Source organism: Lonchura striata, chromosome 18 (genome assembly GCF_046129695.1).
Source record: "Lonchura striata isolate bLonStr1 chromosome 18, bLonStr1.mat, whole genome shotgun sequence".
In the NCBI taxonomy this organism is placed as follows: domain Eukaryota; kingdom Metazoa; phylum Chordata; class Aves; order Passeriformes; family Estrildidae; genus Lonchura; species Lonchura striata.
The window spans coordinates 8,590,694-8,613,086 of NC_134620.1; the positions used below are offsets into that span (position 1 = coordinate 8,590,694).

The 22,393-nt window shown below is 46.1% G+C and overlaps 1 protein-coding gene across 18 annotated transcripts in view; it reads right to left on the reverse strand.

Annotated features, from left to right (window-relative positions):
- FBRSL1 (fibrosin like 1) overlaps positions 1 to 22,393 on the reverse strand; it is a 501,938-nt gene that overhangs the window by 39,142 nt on the left and 440,403 nt on the right. For all 18 annotated transcript variants that reach the window (XM_077787180.1, XM_031506236.2, XM_077787189.1 and 15 more), the window contains one exon: positions 16,232 to 16,277. In XM_077787180.1, the coding sequence (XP_077643306.1) occupies positions 16,232 to 16,277 (46 nt within the window). The remainder of the gene's footprint in view (positions 1 to 16,231; positions 16,278 to 22,393) is intronic.

The following is a 22,393-nucleotide window of genomic DNA, read 5'->3' on the forward strand; positions in this document are numbered from 1 at the left end:
CTATCACATATGTTGCGTGCAAACTGGCTGAGAGTTGATTCAGCTCTGACAGCATGAGAGCCTCTAGCCCAAATATCTGAAAGTAATAAAATCCACACCATCCTCCTGATTCCTTACCCTAACATAGAAGTGACCTATACTTGCTTTGCACTGTCCGTGTTCCCAGAAGACAGAAAACAGTAGCACTGGTCCATGCTGGGGCTGTGGACCTCACAGTGGGGTAGTTGTCACAAGAAAAACACAAGTAACAGGGCTTTGTTACAGGTTATGTTCATGGCTAATGGCAATGACTGGAGTATCACATTCTACCGTATGGTCACTCCACAAGCAGGAATTAGGCCAGGAGGGACAGAGCACCCATTATTTCATACATAGAGATGGGAAGCTGGGAACAAATTTTGGAACACTCTCACAGACAGCAAGTATTCCTGTGTTTTTAAGAGGGTTCTCCTCAGCCCTTTGTTTTGCAGGCAGGCTGGCTCTGAGCTGGGCTGCTCCCAACAAGCTCTCAGCCTGCCAGAGGCTTGGAGAACCTGCTCTGAATGAATATGTTTCTTCCCATGAATTTGTTAAAACCAAAGCCAGATTCCCCTTATGCTGGGTGCTGCATGTTTCTGAAAAATCCTGTCCTCTTTTAAGACTGAACACAACCACGAATGGCAGGAAGGAAGCAAAGATATTCCCCATTAGAAAAGGAGGAAAAAGACACTGAGGGAGCAGTCAGCCTCTCTGATACCACACCACATCTCTGGGGACAAAAGCTTTTCTGCATCCACAAGATAAATCCACCTTCTCCCCCTGTTCCCACAGCAGCAGAGAACAACTCCCCAGTTACCAGTGCTGCATGCCAGTAAAGGTCTCCCTTTTCTTCCTTGTGTAAGGCATTTCCCTCCCCTTCATTTTATAAATTACCAGAACAGACATTTAAATGTTCAAGAATAATCTTAACAGAGTATTCATGCCTTGGGCATTTTCATGCTCTACAAGGAGTGAAACAAAAGGGCCTCATTTACTACCTCCCTACAGCATTCCCTATTCCTGCTCTTCCCTTGTGAATCTCCAAAGGCAAACTCTCAGTGGTTCAAGGCTCCCTACATACCCCATCCCTCCCTTCTCCCTTTTTAAGATGAGCTTCTAAAGCAAATCTTGCTGGCTGACAGGAACAGGTGGTAGGAATCCTTCAAAAGGAGAGAAAAATCATTTGTAACCAATAAAAGGAGAGGAAAAAGTCTGATTCCTGTGGTTTTACTGAGCACCTATGGGAATTGCTTGGATGGCAGGCACATCCTGCTGCTCTGAGTGCTCTGTGCCCCCCTGGCACCCCAGCCCTGCAGCTGCAGGACAGGCAGGATGAATGTCCCTCCCTGTCCCTGCACCCCCTGCCTCCTGGGATGCCAGGGAGCAGGGTGGCTCTGCCTGCTTTATTTCAGGATTTCAGGAACACTGCATCAGTTCCACGGCCTGATGGGACAGGCTAAGGGCTGAGCCTGTCTTCTGCCCTGGATTTGAGATCTAGCTTTACAAAACCAGCAAAAGCCTCTATCCTTTTCAAACATATAGAAACCATCCAATGTTTGAACAAAGTTTTGTGCTAGATCAAAAAACCAGACTTGCAAAACCCTCCTTGGGGTTTTGCTTTTATTCTTTAGCAAAACCCCTCTACAGTAACTTTCTGATCTTCAGCCTTGCAGAGAAACATCACAATACACTGAGGCGAGCAATATACATTAATCTCTTGCCTGATACTTGACAGGTAAAGAAGTCTGACTTGGAAAGGACCCCCAGGACGTGGCTGGCAAAGGCTGGGCTCGCTGTGTGGCACTTGGAGACAGCAGCTCTCCTGGAAAGAACTGCAGCCCCAGGACAGCAGCTCGCTCCCCAGCTCCCCTCTCCAGCCCTGCCATCCGCCTTTCTTCTTCCCTTATTGTCAAAATGGATGAAGGGAGAGGCGACAAGTTGGAAAGGCATGGCCAAGACTCCAGAGCGAGCATTCAAAGCACCCCTGCTGTGCTCCAAAGTGCTGTTATGGCTGCTCCCTATGTGCAGGGAATTAGGATATGGTCTCCAATCCAGCTACAAGCAAAGGAGGCAGAGGAATATATGTGCTTTCTACAGACACCTCAGATATTGCTTCTTTCCTCTATTTGCTGGCAAGGACAAGGTACGAAAACATCCATGACCAGGAGTAAATGCTGGAATCCAGGTTTATTTGGTTGTGATCTAAGGGATACTTCACTGTGGATGTGGCCAATGCAGTTGTTTGTTCAAGAGTTAAAAGGAAGGGATATTTCTTCCTATGGAGAAGGATCAGGAAATTAAACCTGGACTTGACTCAGCTCTTCCTTCTTTCTCATATGGGTTTCTCTCCACAAAGAGGGGGTGGCGGTGGGTTTGAATGTTCTCCAAATGTGACTTCCCTTTCCTCAACAAGAAATTTATAGAGAAAAAGGTCTGAAGTCCTTGCAGTCTTCTACAGATATGCCACATTTAGAAGCTCTGCGCTTCTCCCCATATCTTTGGTTCTCTATACCCATTTTGCCTGTTCACAGCCTGAAGTTATGCCCACCCCACCCCACGCACTGCACATACATTTGGTGAAACTCCATCACTGACCAGCTTTTTAGCAGCCAGCCCCACACCAGTGCCAGAAAGTCTATTTAGTTTGTAAGACTACAAAACCCAGCACACTCCTTTACAGAGCCTGGAGCAGCGCTGCAGTATTTACATCCCTTCCAAAGAACCACAGAAACATTTATCACTGTATGGTCACGCTCTACTTGTCACACAGCAGCACTGGCATCCTGGAGAGGACTGTATCACAAACAAGTGCCCACCTCAAGTACCTTTGGGGTATTCAGCATGTTGTGGCTGCAATGAATTGGTTTCTGACCAGAAAAGAGAACACTTTCTTCAGTCACCTGTAGAAATGTTTTCCTTATGGGAAAACTTCAGAAATATCCACCACCCGATATTGAGGTTGGTTTTTCTAAGAGCTAAGGGTCGTAAAGTAGCCACGTGTTTAAACAAGAAGTCATTATCCACCAGCACCAGGGTTCAGTGCAAGCTTCTAAGCTAGAAGCAAGTTGAAAATAGAGCTGTTAAAGCAGTAACAGTAATTTAGTGTAATTTAAGTTTCTGTTTTACTGATTTTTCTGGTTAAGATTCATAGTGCTATCAAATTAGCATCTGGTTATCTTGTTGAGGGGAGTGAAGTCAATAGTCTAACAGGCCCATTTTACTTCTCTTTACTGCTGCAATTGTGTGACTTCATCGATACTAAGACCTGAAAACAAAGGACACAAGGACAATGCCCTATGGCAGATGCCAAGCTCCTATTTTGTGTGTGATACAGCAGAGCCCAACAGATGAGATTTCAGACACAGCAATCAGAAGAAACTATTTTGCCTCAAGATGACATAATACCAAAGGCTTAACATTAAACTTATTACCTACCACCCAATTAGGAATTGAGATTTTTCAAAGGCATGAAGTCACCAAGAAATTGAGTGTTTGACCCAAATCTTTAAAAGCTTTGTTGCAGTTCACCTGCACCAAAACCTGGAAGCATTTCAGGACCAACAACAGTAGCATACAGCAACATTTGTTATTTAAGCAAACGTGCTCTCCTAACTCTTTGCAGAGAATCTGCTTTACCCAGTACCAACCTCCTCAGTCTCTCCAGCTTCATGTACCCAGTGTGGTAAGAAGAGAAGCTCCTTCACACCCTTCCTTCCTCTCCCTCTCCTCCACCTCTGGACAGCACATCATTTTCACTGTCAGTTTGTGCTACCCTCGGCACTCCACATTGCCAGACTGGTCAAACCCCCAGATGGAAGGAAAGATACCTTTCCAAGCCCACCTCTGGAAAGATGCAGATGTGGTAGGAAAAGCCCTGCAAGCTCCCCTTGTTCCCTTTGAAACCTGAGGAGAAGAGATGAGCAGCACATTTGAAATTAATTACAGCAAAACCCACTGCATTGTTCTCTCCTCCCCTTCCTTTTCCCCTGACCGCCCCTCATTGCAGAGCTTTCACTGGAACCTCTGTGGTGTGTATATTTTCCTAAAGTTGCCAGGGCCAAAATGGTACAGCTGAGACATTCACAGGAGTCAAAGAAAGTGCAGGCCCAGGTTAGTGCACAGGGGTACAATAGTTCCTTAAGAGCGAGCGTCTCCCCCGCTGCCGCCCCCCTCCTCCCAAACCTTCCATCTCTAATGAACCTTTGGTGTCTGTCCACAAAAAACAAACATCAATCAGGCAACAGGCTGTTCCTTTTCCCCTGTTGCTAGTCTGAAATAACAGGCATCCCCCGCTGGGCTGGGAACGCCACTTCCCTCTCCAGCACACACACGGGATAATAAGGGGGAGGCGAAGGAGGGAGGAAAACCCGCTCCAAGGTGCCAGAATACACAGCGAGACGTGCCTTTCAGAGCCAGAGAAAACTTGGGAACACAACAGCTTTTGATTTCTCCTGCCCCACTGGGTACGTTAATTATTTAATAGCTGGCTTGTGAATTGGTGGTGGTGGTAGGAAAGGGGGGAAGGGAAATCAGGCTTTTCCCCCCCGCTCCCATCCCCTCCTTGTGCTGGCAGAATTGTGTGTGCACACACACACGTGTGTGTGAGGCTTTGGGCACGCCTCGCAGCCTCCTCTGCTCCCTGTCCTCTCTCCCCACCCACACAAGACCCTCCTTGTTGGCCTGTGACCACAGCGGGCATGGACAGCATGGGACAGCATCTGGATCAAATGATGCTTGGGGCAAAGCAAACCCATCTGCTCTCCCTTTGGAGGCAGATATTTTTCACTTATTATGCTTGGGGGAAGGGCACTTCGAAGTTTATATTGGATTTCGACAGAGTTGGAAATGGAGCTGCAAATCAAACAGAGATCAGCTTATGATTTGCAACCAGGGCTTTCTAGGTGTCTGAAGCAACACTTTGGAAGGAGCGTAGGGAAAAGGAGAATGTAACTACATCTCATTTGGATGGAGAGGACTCACAGATGTTAGGAATATTTTTGATCAACAGCTTTCCTGGCACCGATTGTGGTGGAATCCACAACCTTGACGGCTAGCTGAGTAAGAAAGTGCTGGCAAGCTCCTGACTGCATGCAGGCAATTTGCAATGCTGCCAGTCAATATTTCAGTGAAAACAAAATTGCAGGGATCATATTAAAAGAGAAGAAAACAGAAAATAAAACAAAACAAAATCCAGCCTTTCCTTTTAAAAGAAAGTCTAACACAAACTGATGGGAAAGTCCCTTCCAAATCAAAATGCAGTCTTTGTTTGTTTAAAATTAACACGCTGTGATGGGAGCCCTGCCGTGAGCACGCAAAGGCAAGTCTGCCAGCAGCAACAGAAGCAGACACAGCAAGAAGTGGCTTTACACGGGGACACCTGGGTGGCATGTTTAGTACAGGCCTGCAGGAAATGATGCAGAAAGAGGTTTATAGTTGTGTCCATTTGCTGGAGGAAATGTATGCAGCAGGCAGGGGTCTGAGCCAAAAACCTAGACCCAATTCTCTTCAATCTTTGGGAGAAGAGAATTGATGAGAGAAAAGGAGAGAGCTTCTCTGGCAGTGTTTTCAAACTCTGGCTCTTCATGTAGCCATGCTGGCCTATTACTGTGAAGCAATGGTACTACTGCGAGAGACTGCAAGCAGTGTAGCCTGGGCAGTATCTCTCACAGGACCAGCCTTGGGATGACTGACACGGACTCTCAGGGGCATCTGAACTCCTGGCACAGCTCACAGAGACATCTGGAGTACCTTCAGAGCTCTCTGAATTACTTCCACTTGTGTGGCTGGCAAAAGGGTGCTCTGCTGCTCACAACCACTGAGTCAGGCCCTTTTCTGCCCTGGCCTCAGGACTAAGCTTGGCTGAGCATGCTGCCAGTCAGTGGGGAGTCCCCAGATGTCTGCTACAGGCAGCTTTACAGCACATACTGCTAGAATGACATAAAGAGCCCAGAGATTGGCCTGTAACACAAAAATATTTCAGGCCAAAAGGTACATTATGCTCAGAGAACATTTTTGTTGATACAATGAAAGGCATGAAAGAATCTGCTCTACTTTGGTTACTCAGTTGATCAGTACAGAATGCAATGAACATATTCCAGTTGTTGGTTGCATGTTTCTAGCTCAGTTTCAAAGACTGGTTCAATAACACAAATAATGACATGTTCATTATTGTATAAACATTCAGTGCTCACGCTGTAAATTTATTCCTCCATCCATTAAGCCTGTATTAAATCAGGCTGTCTCTGCAGAGCTTGCACTGTGAGCACCTCTCCTGTGCCCAGAGAAGGCCAGCCATGTACAAAAGCAAGTGGCTGGGGACAGCTCAGCTGTTTGGAAGCCAAATCACGTAATACAGAGAAACATTAAAATGTTAGCTGCTTCATCCAACAAGGCTGTCCCTTTTCTGCCACCCTGCTCTGCACAGAGCTTCCCAGGGAGCAGCTCTGGCTTTGCCAGCCAATGCAGCTTGGGGTGGGTTTGCAAACTCTGATGTAAGCTTTGGTGATGCTGCCTGGTCCTGCACTTCCCAAGATGTCCCAAGGATGAGGACTCATGGGACTGAAGGGACAAACTCATCTTCCACGGGTTTCACAGTATGGGACACAGCATTCAGACAGATCTCTCCCAAAACTGGATTGTCAATAAATATGGAAATACAGAACAAACCTAGCAGACACCAGCAGCAGATGCAGGTTCATAGAGGTCTGCTTATTACCAAGCCTCACTCCAGCTGAGATTTAAATAGGCTCCTTTATGCACAACGGGAGAGGGAGCGGAATTGAAGGAAACTGGCAATTACACAGTTTTATTTCCCTGCTAGCCCGTTCCCTGTGCATCAGGTGGCTCTGCACTCACACACCAAAGGCGCTTGTGAGCACTAAGTGAAGCACAAAGCCAGCTTGATGCTCTGCTTTCACTGGGAGGAAGTTTCTGTGTGCTTTTCTGGATGTGGTGTGAAAGCACAGTGAATGCATTATTCTGTATTATTTTGAAAGAACCATGAGTGCCTGAGACACAGCGAGCTCCAGGCTTCACTGTGTCTCTTTCTGAGAAGGCTGCAACCTCTCTTGAACATAACGCTGCTCAGAAACGGATGCCAGGGTCTAAGTTTAACACCACACCAGGAATTATCTGTATAGATGCATCTGCAATCTTCTTCCTTACAAACTTCCACTTTCTAAATCTCCAACCTAACTCCAGCAGGGTAGACTGGCAAAGCACCTAACACAGTGCTTGACAATGTACTTGGGTGCAGTCACGCTCTCCCAGCTTTCCCACTCACCTTGCTGACACTTTTTAAGAATATATCTCCAACAGGGCAAAACGTTAATGTCCACTTCATTGGAGAGAGATCTGGAACTGACTATTCCCTTATGGGTAAGCCTTTAAGAATTTATTAGTGATGAAACCAGTATGTTTCTTCAGAAACTTAATAGGGTTCCATAAAATTACTTCAATAACTTAAAAAATTTAATGGTGAACAAGAACCTTTCCAAAGGCTTTTTGAACTGTCCGACAGAATCCCAGAGTGGGGATATAATTCTGCAATAAATTTTGCAGGATGGTTAAAAGATTTTAATTTCCTATTACCTCCTGCAAGTCTTTGCCATCCATTTAAAGCAACTACATGAACTAAAAGCACTGTAGTCACTTTTCTTTCCCAGCAATTTACAAGAAAATATTTACTGTTTGGGGAAAAAACCCAACAAACTAGAACAAGTATCCTTTTCAGAAACACAGACACGCAAACACAAACACTCTGCCAAGTCCTGCTCTTATACACTGGTGTAAACCCAAATAAATCCAGGGAAGTCAATGGAGTCAGTATGGCTTTACCTGGCTGAACTGAGGCCGGGAGCCAGGGCCGAGTGCCCGGAGCAGCAGAGATGGAAGGAAAGGCTCATGCTGTGAGTCCCCAGGCAGCTCGGCAGCAACATTAACAGGCTCCACGGGGAACGTGCTCAGCCCTTGTTAGCAGGAAGGATGGCCAGCGAAGCACGGAGGTGAGGGAAGCAGCGAGCACTCGCGTGCACGGCTCGCACGGTCATTAAAGCAGAAAACGGCAGGAACCCCATGGCTGAAAGCAAACCCAGAACCCGGCCTCCCTCCTCCCCTCCCACAGGACAGGAACAGAGAGCTCCATCACCTACAGCACCGATTTCATGAAGCTAATACAGAAAACTCAAGCCCAAACCAGAAACAGCATGAACTGCTACAGGCTGATGAGGACAGCAGGATCCTGTCATCTGCCCCAGGAGGAAGGACTCAGCCTCCAGAGGGGCAGTGAGAGGAGCAGGAGAAGCTGACAGCATCCTCTGTTCCTGAAGTCTCTTGCTGGGACTTACAGACCTCACCAGCATTGCACACAAAGAGTAGCCAGATCCATTTGCAATTAAACAGCATGCCCTGGTCTCATTGATCACTCCACTGATTGCCCAGAAGAAAACACCAGCTGACCCGGGTCACATCCAGCTCCCTCCGCACCAGCACTGCCTTATCAAATCCCTTGTGGATGGCCAGGCTGCCCTGCTCTGTGCTGGTGAGCTGCACTGTGAGGGGCTGCTGTGTATGCAGGAGTCCCTGATGGGCTTTACAGAGCCAGCACAGCTGCAGGGATACCCTGTCACACTGCTCCCCGAACACACAGAGCTCAGGCTGCACAGCGGCTCCGAAAGGGGCATCGCAGAGCTGGGAAAACCAGCACAAGCCTGGGCTGAGCAGAGCCTCAGGCTGGGTGGCTGGAGAAAGCATGGACTCTCCTTGGCAAGGAGCAAGGCTGATTTAAATCCTGGGGATGTGCTGGGCACAGCTCAGACCCACACCAGGCACCTCCCCTCATCCTGCACTGCTCACCCCTTGGAAGGCGGAATCAGGTTTATACCCAGCGTTTAATTTGCTCAGAAACTGAAGCTTTACAAAATCTTCCATGAATAAAACATGTCTCTGAGGTATTTTAAAAGCAGAATTGAGAAGACCCAACAGTTTTGTCGGGGCTGCAACTGCTGCTCTTAACATCACCACCCTACAGCATCCTTCTGTGCTGAAATGCAACCAGGGACCACAGCTGGAGACAGCACTGAGACTTTACCCACTGGCTTTTGCTACTCGACAAAAAAGAAAAACAAACTATAAACAAGGAGTAAAAAGATGGTATCTTTCAAACGTCCTTTAAAAGCTTAGGCAATGTAAACTACTACAGGCACTTGGAAGGAATTTCTATCTTTTCCTTCTGATTTACAGTTTGATAGTCCTTTTATCTACTTTTACATGAACTGAAAAAAGCTAGAATGTGCCTACTCAATCAATATGAGCTTGTGCTGGCCCATTCAGGATATATAATATTTTGCTTTTATAGTTTATTTTAAATAAATGTATAATTAAAGAAAATAAACCACCCACTTCATAACATTTATACAATGAAGACTTTATTTATTTTATTTACATTTTGGTGGGCAAGGCACAGCATGCTGTTAGCTTTCTGTGATACTTAACAAAGCCGCATTTGAAATTTAAAATCTTTAAGGAAATTAACAAATTCTGTGGAGGAAGGGCAGTTGAGCAAAGAGACTTCTTACATTACCCTAGATAATTGTGCATATATATGTTTCTGTGAGTCTCTCTCTACTCCAAAAACATATCCATGACTTGGAAGCTTTAAATCAAAAAGCAATTTCAGTCTGTAATTCTCAAATAAATAATTAAACACATTTTATCTCCTACAGTATTGCTTCTATTCATTCTAATCCCACTGACAGGAATGCAGCAACATACCCCACCACATCCTTAAAGTAACAAAACAAAACACAAGATACCAACCAGAAGGCCTGGAAATGTTTATAATTCAACTTTTCAACTCTCCTGGCTGCAGCCTGAAGCTACAAAGAAAGCTCTATGCTGGCTCAGTGGAAGGGGAGAAGCCTGGAGATGCCTGTGCAAACCATATGGCCACTGGTGCAGGCAGACCCTGCTGGCCTGCACGAGGCAGCTCTCACTCTGGGAGGCACACAACACTCAGTTTGTGTCAAAGTTAATAAATTACCCACTTTTGCAGTCTGAGTTTTACCAAACTAACCGGACAGTGTGGTTACGGTGAATGGTCTCTTGCTTGTCCATCATAATTTCACAGACAGCTGCTGCAGGATAGGGATGGCTATAGCCTGGATAATACATACATGCAAAACAGCTAACAGGGGAGACACAGGGTGCTCTCCCATTCCCGAAGAAAAGCTGAGCTTTCCAGAGCCTAGCCTACAAAACCAGAAAACTACAAACACTAAAAGACTGCACCTACTGCACTATTTTCTGTGTTTAGTTTTGATTTGTAATGTGGCTAACTGGCTGTGACTTGGGTGATTATCTTGGTTACCCATGCTTTTTGAAAATCAAAGTCCTCCTTCTCAGACCACTGTATAATTATGTCTATACATATGCAAGAAAGCTAATTCACTCATCCTGGTGGCAAAATTAGAACTTTTCAAAAAGAGGATGCTTGGATAGGCTCCCACACTGGATTTATCATTAAACTCAGGGTATCCAGTATTGCCAACCCCAGAAGCGTTTACAGATCACAAGCCATCTTTAAAATAAGGTTGAAACCAAAGTATTTGGGCTTCTTTATGACTGCCTGCTGGCTCTGAAGCACAGAAGAATCAAAAATTCTAGGCTCTTCTCTGTAGTCAGGAAGACTGAAGTCTTGCCTAAATAACGAAATTAAATCTTAGATTTTGGTACAATCCTCTGAGAGCCTGGGTTTCATGAAAAACACAGAGTCTAGTAATCTTGTGATAAAATCACCAGAGATGCAGCATGGGGAGCAGAGCAGCTGCAGAGCATCCTGAGCACTGTAATAAATCACAGCAATATGGATGCTATCTAAATAAATGCATTACTTATTTTATTTATTATTACAGATGCTGCTGTGGAAAATTTTGCATGCCTGTAATCATGGTGGACTCTTGTCCAAAGGCTCAGCTGTAAATTATCATCCCCCTCAAGCTCCCTGGCTGCACAGGTAATCAAGCACAAGATGGTGACCTCATCAAAATGTAACCAGAACATGGGGATAAAACTGAGATCGAGACAGGATGCAGCTCAGATCCCACTGTGGAGCCCACACAAGAAAACTGGGAAAACTGATGACATCTCTCCTGACCTCCACTCATGTAAAACACAGCTAAGTGCCTGACTGGGTGCGGTGAGACTTGTTTGCTCTATCTGTGCAGACCTCCCAGTGATGGAAATCCCTCTCTCCTGGCACAGTAAGGCAAAGCCCTGAAGGAGAGGTGGACTTGATTACAGGAGATGCTGTCCCAGCCCAGACAGGGAGTCTCTGGCCCTGACAACTGCAGACAGAGTGCTGGGGGACAGGACCAAGGCACACTGGCAGCACGGCAAGCCCGGGAGACACTGGGCTCCTGACTGCCCTGTCAGTGCTGAGCATCCTTTGAGCTGTGCTGCTGCAAACCTGTGCCAAGCACGGTATTCTGAACTCAGCTGCATTCAGGTTGTTTTCTGCTTCACCAGGCACTCACAGGTTCCTCCTGGAGAGCTGACTTGCTGCTCTCCCGTTCTGCCCCTGCCCTCCTTGCCCCTCCTTTCCCCTCTCACCCCATCTCACAGTAATAACCATCAGTTTTTAACAGCATGTCCTACACTGGAGGTTTTGTAGTTCCAGCTTTTAAAATGATTTAGTGTGACAGTTTAGTGCTGAATTTAAAAAAAAAAAAAGAGTAAGAGAAAGGAAGAGAAGAAGCAGAGAGAAAAAGGAGAGACAGTACCCTTAAGGCAACAACATTATGGAGCAGTGATCTCAGAGGAACAAGGGTTCTTCTCTGGTTCAGATGTGCTTGTCAGAGCTCAGTGTCGTCTCTGAACAAGAAATCTCTCTTACTGGCCCAAGGCACAGTTTTGTGGTCAAGAGGACAGAAAATAAAGGGAGGGAACTTCAAAGAAGCATAAGCTGCATTAGCCCGCTGGGGCGGGTGGCTGCGGCACATCCCATGGCTGACAATTATGACCTGCATGCCGAGAAAGCTTGCCTCCCTCTTGTCAGAGGGATAAGACACAGGCTGTGAGCTTTAGAGCTTTGAGGATGTGTACAGTTCATGATGAAAGATAGCACTTCAAAGCCCTCTGCCTAGAAACCCAGGGAAAAGTAAGAGCAGAGGGTAAGCAATCTTTTTTCCTGGGGGGTGCATATGCGGGGGAAGGATAAGACTTACTTTCACTGTCATTTATTATTGCCATGAAAATGAAGCCTTGCACTGTTTATGGAATCTCTCATTAAAAGGATCTCTTGATAAATCGCTTGACAAACATTCATTAATTAAGTCTCTGAGCGCACTTGGCTGACAAGCATTAGTCTTCATTTCGCAGGAGGGGGAAATTGAGGCATGGAGCTCAGCGAGCCCCCAGCAGCCAGGGCAGGGCTGGGTCCTGGCCAGCCACTCTGTGCCACCAGACAGATGGATTACACTGCTCCCTCCGTGCCCAGCTTGATTCGGATCCAAAGACAGGGGCAACATACTGTCCTCAACAGACTTCAAAGCTCTTTTCCCCCCCCATTGCTGCCCAGTGCCTCCCAGGCTGCAGGGCAGATGGGGATGCGCAGGTCTGGCTCCTCCATGGGCATCTCATGCCCCAGGGGCTCCTGGACACTTCTTTCATCTCACAGGCACCTCCCCACTCACAGCCTGCCCGGGGTTATGAATGGAGAAACCCTGGCTGCTGCCCAGGCTCCACATTTTGATGGAGGTTTTCCTGCCTGGAGCCTCTGACCTATCAAACCAAGCAAGAGAACAGCTCCTTTAAGACATCCATTTCACTCTCACTGCTACAGTGGCCTTGGGTTCAAACAGTGGGGACTCAGCAGGTCACCTGGGCTGCAGCTGCAAGGCTGTTGTGGTACAAACCTCTCCTGCTTTCCCTGGCATACTGCAGCTCTGGAGCAAGGACTGGTGCAAGGAAGCTCAGGTGCCTCCAGCCAGACCCACAAGGGAAGCCCACAGCTGGGGGGAGCCAGCAGTGGGGACCCAACACTCAAGTCCAGAAAATAGTAACTGTCCTACCCCACACACTTCAAAATGTGGTCGCAGCAGTCAGGAAGAGGTCCTTGCCATGACTCAGGTGACTGTCCCTCTCACTTCCTCAGCCCCACAACTCATCTGCCTTCCTGTCCCTGACCGTCACCCCTCTGCCTCATGCTCCTACCCAGAGACAGAGGGACAGATTTGGCTTTCGCCTCTGCTTCCCCTGCCTTTCCTGGTACTTGCCCTTCAGAAAAAGGAAGGGCTGGCTGGCAGATTCCTGTGAGAAAGAAGCTCCATGAGAGAGCAAACAGACCTTTATTATTTGTTTATTGATTTATTCTCCAGGAGGATGTAACACCCGGCCCTCAGCAGCAAATGCCCTTGTAACTCTGTACTGCAGTGACAAGTTGGCCAAACAAACACTTTTCTACATCAGAAAACAGACTGTCAGCAGAGCAGATCAGGGCTTCTCTGCTCTTACTTTTAATTATTATTTCCTCACACAGAGGATTTAATCTCCTCTTCTGCTGGAAGCTCAAAGCGCCCCATTCAGCCTATTTCACAGCTGTGACTCCTGAGGTCACCCCGGGTCAGGACACCTCTCTCTGCAGCACAATAGTGCCTGGTCCCCCAAGTGGACATCCACGCCGTGCATCTGCTGCTGCAGATGAGCTGGTGTCAGGAGGAGGAGCACGGCCACCACCAGGGAGGGGGCAAAGGCAAACGTTACCCAGAGCCCCAGACAAAAGACGCTGCTCCTCCGGCCCTTTGTGGAGCTCTCAAATGCGGTCAAAGGTTACATTTTACAGCTGTTCCAGCCTCAAATAAGCGTAACCCGCCTATCTTAATACTTAATTGCATTGCTAAGCTGCTGATAAACTAGGACGGCATAAAACAAATACACGGGGCCAAGCACATCCCCAGGGAAAGTTTGTGGGAACAGAGGGAGTTGCACCGAACAATGAACTGGGAACACGGGGAGTTGCACCAGACAATGAATCCACTTTATGTGTTTTAGAAGCCTGGTTACCTTCAATAAAAGCTGCAGCATGGATGCTGCACATTTGCTAGCTAATACCTCTCCAAAAAGGCCGCCACTGTTTACAAGAGAAGGGCACAGTGCAAATGCCCACGGGAGAGGACGAGCGCGTGCCGCACCATGCGTGTGCCCATCAGGAAACTGTGTCGAGCTAATCCCCTCCCCACAGAGCCACCAGGGCTCCAGCCCTGGAGAACACGGCCTTAAATCAACGCTCTTATCTCACAAAAGGAATTTAAGTGCAATGCTTTGAAAGTCACTTTCTCCCGGCCATATGGCATCCCCGAGCCTGGTCGTGTAGGAGCGGCGTTCATTTGCATGTGCAAGAGACAAATCTGGCTCTTGCACGGCGGGAGTGATAACAGGGCGAGGGGTAAAATTTAGCACTGTTTGGGTTTCTGCACAAAATCTCTGCAGAGGCGAATTTCTCTCACCTGTCAAGCCAAGTGCCAAATGCTGAGGTAGCCCCAGGGGAGCTTGCCCACGATGGCAGGCCATGCCATAAGCGAGGTACACCGGTACAGGGCCAGGGTAAAAGAGAAGTCTGAGACAAAACCCATGATCTGAACCCAAAGCTGGCAATGTCTACACCCACATTAAAGGAAACAGGAACAGGCTGAAATTATAGAGATATAAACAGCACTGAACACAAACTTCAAGTCAGAAAATTCACAGGCATTCGCACATTTAACTTCCTGATAGGGAGGTATTTTGAAAACTCATGTTGCTGAGCTGCTCCATGATATGAAGGGGTGGGGGATCTTGGGCTTCAGCACAAGGAAGAGCCAACAAAGCTGCTAACGCTTCAACATAAGCCTCTCCAGCAGATCTCTGTGCCAGGCATTATGCAGGATGGCAAGATTTTTGTTTTGCCGAGGCAATGCCATATGGGCAATCTGGTTTGCCTTATCAGCAAGCCAAGTGAGAGAAGAGAAATGTTCTTCCCCACCATTTGTTTAAATTTCCCTCTTTCCCCCAGATAAAGCTGCATACTTTTGTAAAAATATCTACAAATGTAATAACATAATGGGCTTGTCATCAGTTTCCACATTTGGCATTGAAAATCTGCAAAGCTTGGAAAGAAAGAGAATTCCTAATAGTTACTGCTGCTGAAGAGCCCAGCTAAAAACTGGGCCTGGATCCAGGTGATGGAGCACACAACCACCAAAATGCCTTTCCATGTCCGGCACCTACTCCTACACAACTGCAAATTGTTCCTTTCTTGGCCCCACTGAAAAAATGCAAGAAGGTTATTTCATCACTTCTTGTTGATGGGCCTCATCTCCCCTCTTTGGGGTATTTGCATGCCTCTAACATCCACTACTGCTGTGAACTGATTTTATTTTGCAGCTCAATGCAGAGGATGCTGCAGATAGCCACAAGCCCTGGCAATTAATTTGGAGCCATACAACCCTCCTTGCATAGCAAAGTGAAACCATTCCCAGTACAACGCTTTCCACCGTGTACCACAGTTTGCCTTCTCCAAGGCTGTTTCTTTGGCATTTCTGCCCAGTATCCCTCTTGGTGAGATTATCCCTGGGAAAGCAGAGCAGCCGGGTTTTATGGCTGTGCCGAGCCCTCAGAGGAGGGCTTGGCTTATTTAGAGATCCGTGGCTGTGCCCCCCAAGGGGATGTGGAACAAGGCAGTCTCTTAGCAACACCCAGTGCCTATCACAGGTAGCTGTCATTAACAGCGGGAGAGGAGCTGAGCACCCTCCACCACGTCCTGGAGAACTGAGACACAAACACACCGTGGGCACTGGCTGGGGAGGGATGTGCAAGCCCTTGTCAGGATGACACAGACAGCACTGAAATACTGATTTCTTTAAAAGAAATAAGGATTTGATTGTATTAGAGGGAGAAGCATATCCCCTACAGTAAGGACTGACTTCTCCTTTGTCAGTAATCCTTCTCTCCAAGACACTTAATACAAATCTTTCTGAAAGAGAAGAAGTCCCACCCCACACTGAGACAATGCAGCTCTAAATTTTAACTTAAATCATCACAAGCTTGTAAAGCTGATCTTTATGTGTGTGGCCAAGCTACAGGCTCTGGCAAAACTGATGTCCTGCTATTCACACGCTACGGATTCACAACCCGAATCTCTTGCTGTAAAATAAGGAAAGCATTTCTCCAGATCACTTACCTTTATTTGCTGCAGGGGAGAACAGCTTCTCAGAGCCTACAGAAGCCTGAAAAATGAAGAGAAAGAGAGGGTGAATAATCGTGAAGGAGAAATTTGGAAGGCTTGCTCACAAAAACACAGCTCATAAAACAAGTGGGTTATCTGGAGACCTGCAGTTGCGCATTGCACCTGGAGGGTGCAATGTTGTGCCATTAAAGAACGAGCATGCATCCTGAGGAGATGAAAGCCAAGCAAGAGGACTGTCCTGATCTCACCCAACTACATCCTCCTGTCTCGTTTATTTAGGCAGCCATGCAATGCACAGCTATTTTATCCATGATTCCTCATATAAAAACAAAACCAGTGAAACTGCTATCAAGCTGAAGGAAAAAAAAAAGAAAAAAGAAACCAAAACACATTTCAAAGGCTCTCTCACTGAAAATAAGCTCAATTCTTGCTGAACATGCAAAATGTAATTTGTGTATTGGAAACACAAGTTGCAACTGAACACATCTGTATGAAGGAGGGTGTTGTTCAATATTATGCCAAATGACAGGTACATGCTGCTATGCACTTAGTTGAGTATGAAATAAAATGACTTCCTCTTGGAAGAAGCCTGTATCCTTGCAGACTGGGTTGCACTATGCTGTCTGAACTTCACAGCAGTGTATTTGTGCTCCTCACAGCTCTGGGAAACAGTTAAAGAAATCCAATTAACCTAAACCTTGTAAACAGCTTCATGATAATCAGGGTCACTAGGTTACAGACAAGATGATAACGACAGACAGGGAAAAAAGTCCATTCATGGTAACTAAAGCTTTTATGAGTTAATTTGATGGCTTTCTTTCCTCCCCCCACTGATATCAAGCAGTCAACCGATTTCAGCATAAGCTTTTCCTCCTCGCTATCTGATAAAATAGCAAGCAGCCTCTCCAGAATCAAAGCTGGTCTGGGAGTAGGAGCATGATCAACATTACTACCATCTACAAGAAAGTATCATCAACGTGTTGGCACTGACTGCTGCATGAATAAAATGAGTGAAGTACAAAGCTGACGAGCAAAAGATACTGATAGTGAAAAAAGCCTTTTTCCCCTGGCTCTGCTTTAAAAACAATTAATTAATTCAACACATGGCTGAACTAAGTTGATTTTTTTTTTATTTTATTGATTTTATTCTAAGGTGCCTTGGGAGATTTGCATGATAAAGAGCACTACAAATTGTATTACATTGCTATATATTTTAAATGACGACTCAGAAGGAAAAAAACAAATAGTAAAATGCAAGAAGTTCTGCATGAGATATAGTAAGAAGCAAGAGTGATCCATTAATGTTACTTCTAAGAAAAGTGGCACTGCAAGCACTGAATGTCTTACTTAATGCAAATGTATAAAAAAGAGAGGGAAAACAACATGAAAAATAGGTTGAGGCTGAGACACATAAGAAAAAAATTCTGAATTATGTCCACAACAAAGCTGCACGTGTAGCTGTGGCATGTATGATCATTACACAGCTCAGCAAAAAGATCCTAAAATCTTAGGGAAAATCAGTTACCTGCACGATCCCTTCACTGCATGGATTAAAAAGAGGAAGAACCAGGATTAAACAATGTTTTGCCTAGGCTGGTTTGCAAAGAAAGTGTAACAGTGTCACACAGCAGCAACAACAGTGGTGCATAAAACGTTTGACAGCCAACTCTGAATTTACAACCCATTGTTAGGAGATTTTTCACTTATAATCAACACCAAGTCACCACGGACGCAGAACACATCTGCAGGCTCTGGGAACCCACCCATGCTAACAGCTCACCAAAGCCAGGGCCTACTCTCAAAGCACTGCACAAGCTCTCGGACACGTGGCAGGTGGATAAATAAGATTCCCCCATTTTACAGGCAATGAAACTTCGGCGTGGCTTGCACTAAAGCCCCAGCAGTAAATTGGCCGCTGAGCCACAAATCCTAAATGCCGGGTCCAGATGCTGGGGTATGCAGCCCTCCAGGGGAGCCTGCTTGGGAGAGCCCTTCCTGGGGAGCCAGCCACGGCTGCAGGACTGGCTCTGCCCTGGCAGCCACCCCAGCTGGGAGAAGCTTTGTGCTTCCCCTGGTTTGCACAGTCCAGGCTCACGGCCACCTCTGTGGTGGCCACCAGCTCGCTCCCGTCCGTGCACCTCGGTACCGCGGGCTCAGCGCGCAGCCGGGAGCTAAGGACCTCTGTGCTACAGGTCCAGACTATATAAAACAACGTTTAAGGAAGTCAAGCCAGAAAATTCACTTTAAAGACAAAGTAAAACACCCGGATTATTGCTCAGTCTTCTGCTATCAGCATGTGCCACCGCCTTCCACAATCAGAGTCAACATTTACAGAGCAGCGTTTTCAGCATCGCAGCTTCGGTTCACAGACGCAAACCTTCACACCTAGAGTTTACAGTAACTTTTGCTCTCACTTCTGGTGATTTCTAGCTCCAGATCTGAGCAGTTTTTGGCACGAGCACCATTCTGAAACAGTGAACGCCTGTGCTATAGGATATTCTGCGAGCTGCTGTAAAGGCAGGAGGGAAGCTGGGGGAGGAAGAGCCTGAATACATCATTCAACCCTATCAGTCACCCTTTAATGAAAACGTACAATAAAACCTATGTGTCTGAGGGAGCCCACTAATGAGTGAAAAAATCCAGCAAACCAACACATCTGCTAAAACAAGTCCCCTCCCAAATACTGCTGTTCCAAGCAAATCATTTGCATATGTTTAATAAGGGATTTAAAAATAATATTAATAAAGCGGAATTCTTCCCTTCTGAACAAAATCAGGCATTTGGAGTCATTTATGCAGAGTTCAAGCCATCACAGGAAATCACATGTTCTTTGATTGCAAAATGAAACAAAAAATTTCCTTTTTTCCCCCTCTTGTTGCCTCCTGCCTGTCTCCATCTGAAGAACCATTTCACAAACCCCTCAAGTTCCTTTTTGTTGCTGCATGAGGCAGCGAGACCTGCCCAGCTTGAAGTTCACAGACAGAAGACACCTCCACCCTTCCTTGTTCACTGGCTGTTCATCTCCCTTGCCCTGGAGCACAGCCCACAGCCACAGAACCCACCCCAGCCTTGTGCTCATAAAAATGCTGCTTGCACAGTCCCACCCTCGTCCCCATTAACAATTGTGGCACTTGAAGCATATCTGACATCTGTCCTCAGAGCAGCAGTTTCTGAGGTAACCTCATGTTGCTGAAATCTCTAAGACCCAGCACCCTTTCGATGACACCAAGCCTTCCAGGTCCCCTTTGTGGCTTATTCAATGAAGTTACCAATCCTTTGTCACCTTTTGATTTTCTTTCTTTTCTACTCTAGACCTAAGGAGGAAATGCCTCCACCCAGTTCTGTGACAGCTTGGAACCAGGCTGAATACACTGCAGAGGAAAATAACATTTCTGCCCTTTTCTGCTTTGTGGAGAGCAAGCAGAGGAGTGGTGCTGCAGTCCCTCCCCCTTCCTCACCCTGAACCCAGCACATATAAACACTGATTCAATTTTCAGCACTGAAAGCTCAGCAAAGGCAGCTTTTTCCCTCAAATTTGAGGTGGTAACCACAAAGGATGTAGCACACCCTCTCCTCTGAAGGTGAGCAGTGAGGCATAATGAAGTCCATGCCTCATCCATCCTGGTTCCCACCAACCCAAGCTAGCTGAAGGTGCAAGAACTCTTGCAGATTAATAATTTAATGATTATATATAACAGAACAACATCTTCTGACAAAGACAGCACTGTAAATTATGTCAGGTCTCGCAGCAATGACTTCTTTTTGTCCCCTTTATCTGTAGCCTATAAACGGCTAACAGAGAATAGAACTGCTCCTTATCACCAAAACAGAGGCTCTGTGGACCTTTATACCATCTCCTGGAGCACCAAACGCCAGATCCAAGCCTGATATTCCAGGAGCCTGATAGCAAGACTCTGGGTACAGTAGGTAGAAGAAGGAGACAGTAAAATACAGTTTAAATTTTAGATCTGGATGGCTGCCTATCTACTAGACAGCCAAGAGCCAGTCTCAAGAGAGACTGTTTGCACAATTACTGAACTTAGCAAGCACTAAAAAGTTCACAAGAAAACCCTTCTCTGGGAGATCTCTTGGACTGTACTAGAAGTGCTGGATACACTTCAAGAAAGTTTTAGCATAAAGCACGGACACTACCTGAAAATTCTGGATGAATTTTCATTCTTTCCTCTGATCTATATCCCTTGCTTTTACCAACCACTCCAATGCCACTTGATCGTTTGTCCAGCAGAGAATTTCAGCACGTCAGTACTGCTTTACTACTTTGCAGTTCACTCTACAAGTCATTCATACCAGACCACTCATCCAGTAATATGAGAACAATAACTAAAACAGGAAGGTATTGTTTGGGTTGTGATTCTCTGTAGGAAATGGAAATTGATACATACGGAAAGGCGCAAACGTAGCCTAGAAATAGCACATATGCACACAAAACCCCGAAGTAAAAATCCCCCTTAAGACTAACAAAGTACTCTACACATTTCAGGATGTAGGAGCAGCCCATGGGTAACACTGCCTGCATTGTGAGGGGATGTTTCAAGGTAGCCTACAGTCTTTCCAAAACCTGCATTAGTTTTGGAGAGAAACCACAGCTCAGTTAGGAAGACAAAAGAAAAGTCAGACCTCCAATTCACTCATTTTTGTGAACCTTCTAGGAATATCCAGCTTTGTGGTACACAGCTGGCTGGAACACAGCACAGCCCAGCTGTGTGAGGGATTAAGCAAGAGGGAACAGGACTTCTACAAATCCACACTGTGATTATCTTCCCACAGAATTTATAGACTGGGTTTTCAAGAGGGCTCAGCACTCAGCAGCTGCCTTTGGGGCATCAGCCTGACTGGAGCTACTGGGTATAGAGCATTTCCAAAAATCCATTTAGAAACCTGAATGGTGACCAGGTTGTTCTGTTGGGATCATTTATGAAATTTTGTCTGTTGACCTCCAGTGCAAATAAGGACTAATAATAAATAATATTCCCAAAACAAGAGTCTGCACCTTCTAGCAATCCTAACAATACACTTTTACCTTCAGTTACACAACAACACATCACAGTGAAACATACAGCACAAACACCCCAAACCAGCAACTACTTATTGATATGGCAATGCCTGAAATGCCACAGATACTTCTAGTTTAATTATGATTCAAGACCATCTCTGAGAGGTATGATGGGTCTTCTGTATCTTCCATGAATTTACTCTATAGAATACTCACCAGAAACAAAATGTTTCTTGGACTGTACTTCCATACAGCAACACACTTGTTGAGGTTCCCACTTACATTCATTTAGCACAGATAGTCAGTCATAATCTGCTCCTGGAAGGGATTGTCACCATGCACTTGCCTCTTTGTCACTTTTTCTTCCAAGAATGCTCATTTCTCTCAGCAGTTTATAAAACCATGACTATTTTTTGCAACAGCCCCTTTGAGAAGCTAGCACGAGTCTGGGAACATAGATTTAAATTAGGCCACAGAGAGCCTAGAAGCAGAGATGACTGGTCCTAATTTACCACTGAATTACACTGACTTTACACAATGGCAAGTGGAATGGGAGGCAAAGTGGATGAGGACTGGAAGGCACTGAAGAAAATCCTGGATGGAGTCTGATCAGTCAGTGCAGGGCAGTGAGGAACCAAGTTCACTGTTTGACATCTTGTTTTGGTCCTCTTTTGGCAAGACAGTGATAAGCTTAAATTGACAATATTTTGAACCCCGAGCATGTTCCTCATCATTTTACAACCATCATGGGACTGAACAAACTAGTTTAAATTGAGCAGCAGCAGTAATTCTTAAACATAGGCTACTGTGGTGTGTTGCTTATTGCACAGATGTGCCTCTTCCCCTGATCCTCTGACACAGAGGGACATCTGACCTACAGCATGTCTGCCATCAGAGCCTTGGGGCACAGGCCTGCTAACTCCTCTTCCCTCTCTCCTCAAACCATCCCCCCAGCCCCTGGGGAATGGTTGCAGCCCAGAGTTCTCCCCTTCCCATCCCCTCCATTAGCAATGCTTTATGATTCATCTTCCTCTGAGCAGTTGCTGTCTCCCAAAGGAAAAGATCAAACTCCCTCTCCTTCCCAGCTCAGCTCCAATAAATAAATAAATAGATACATGTACTGAAAAAATTTAGTGAAGGAG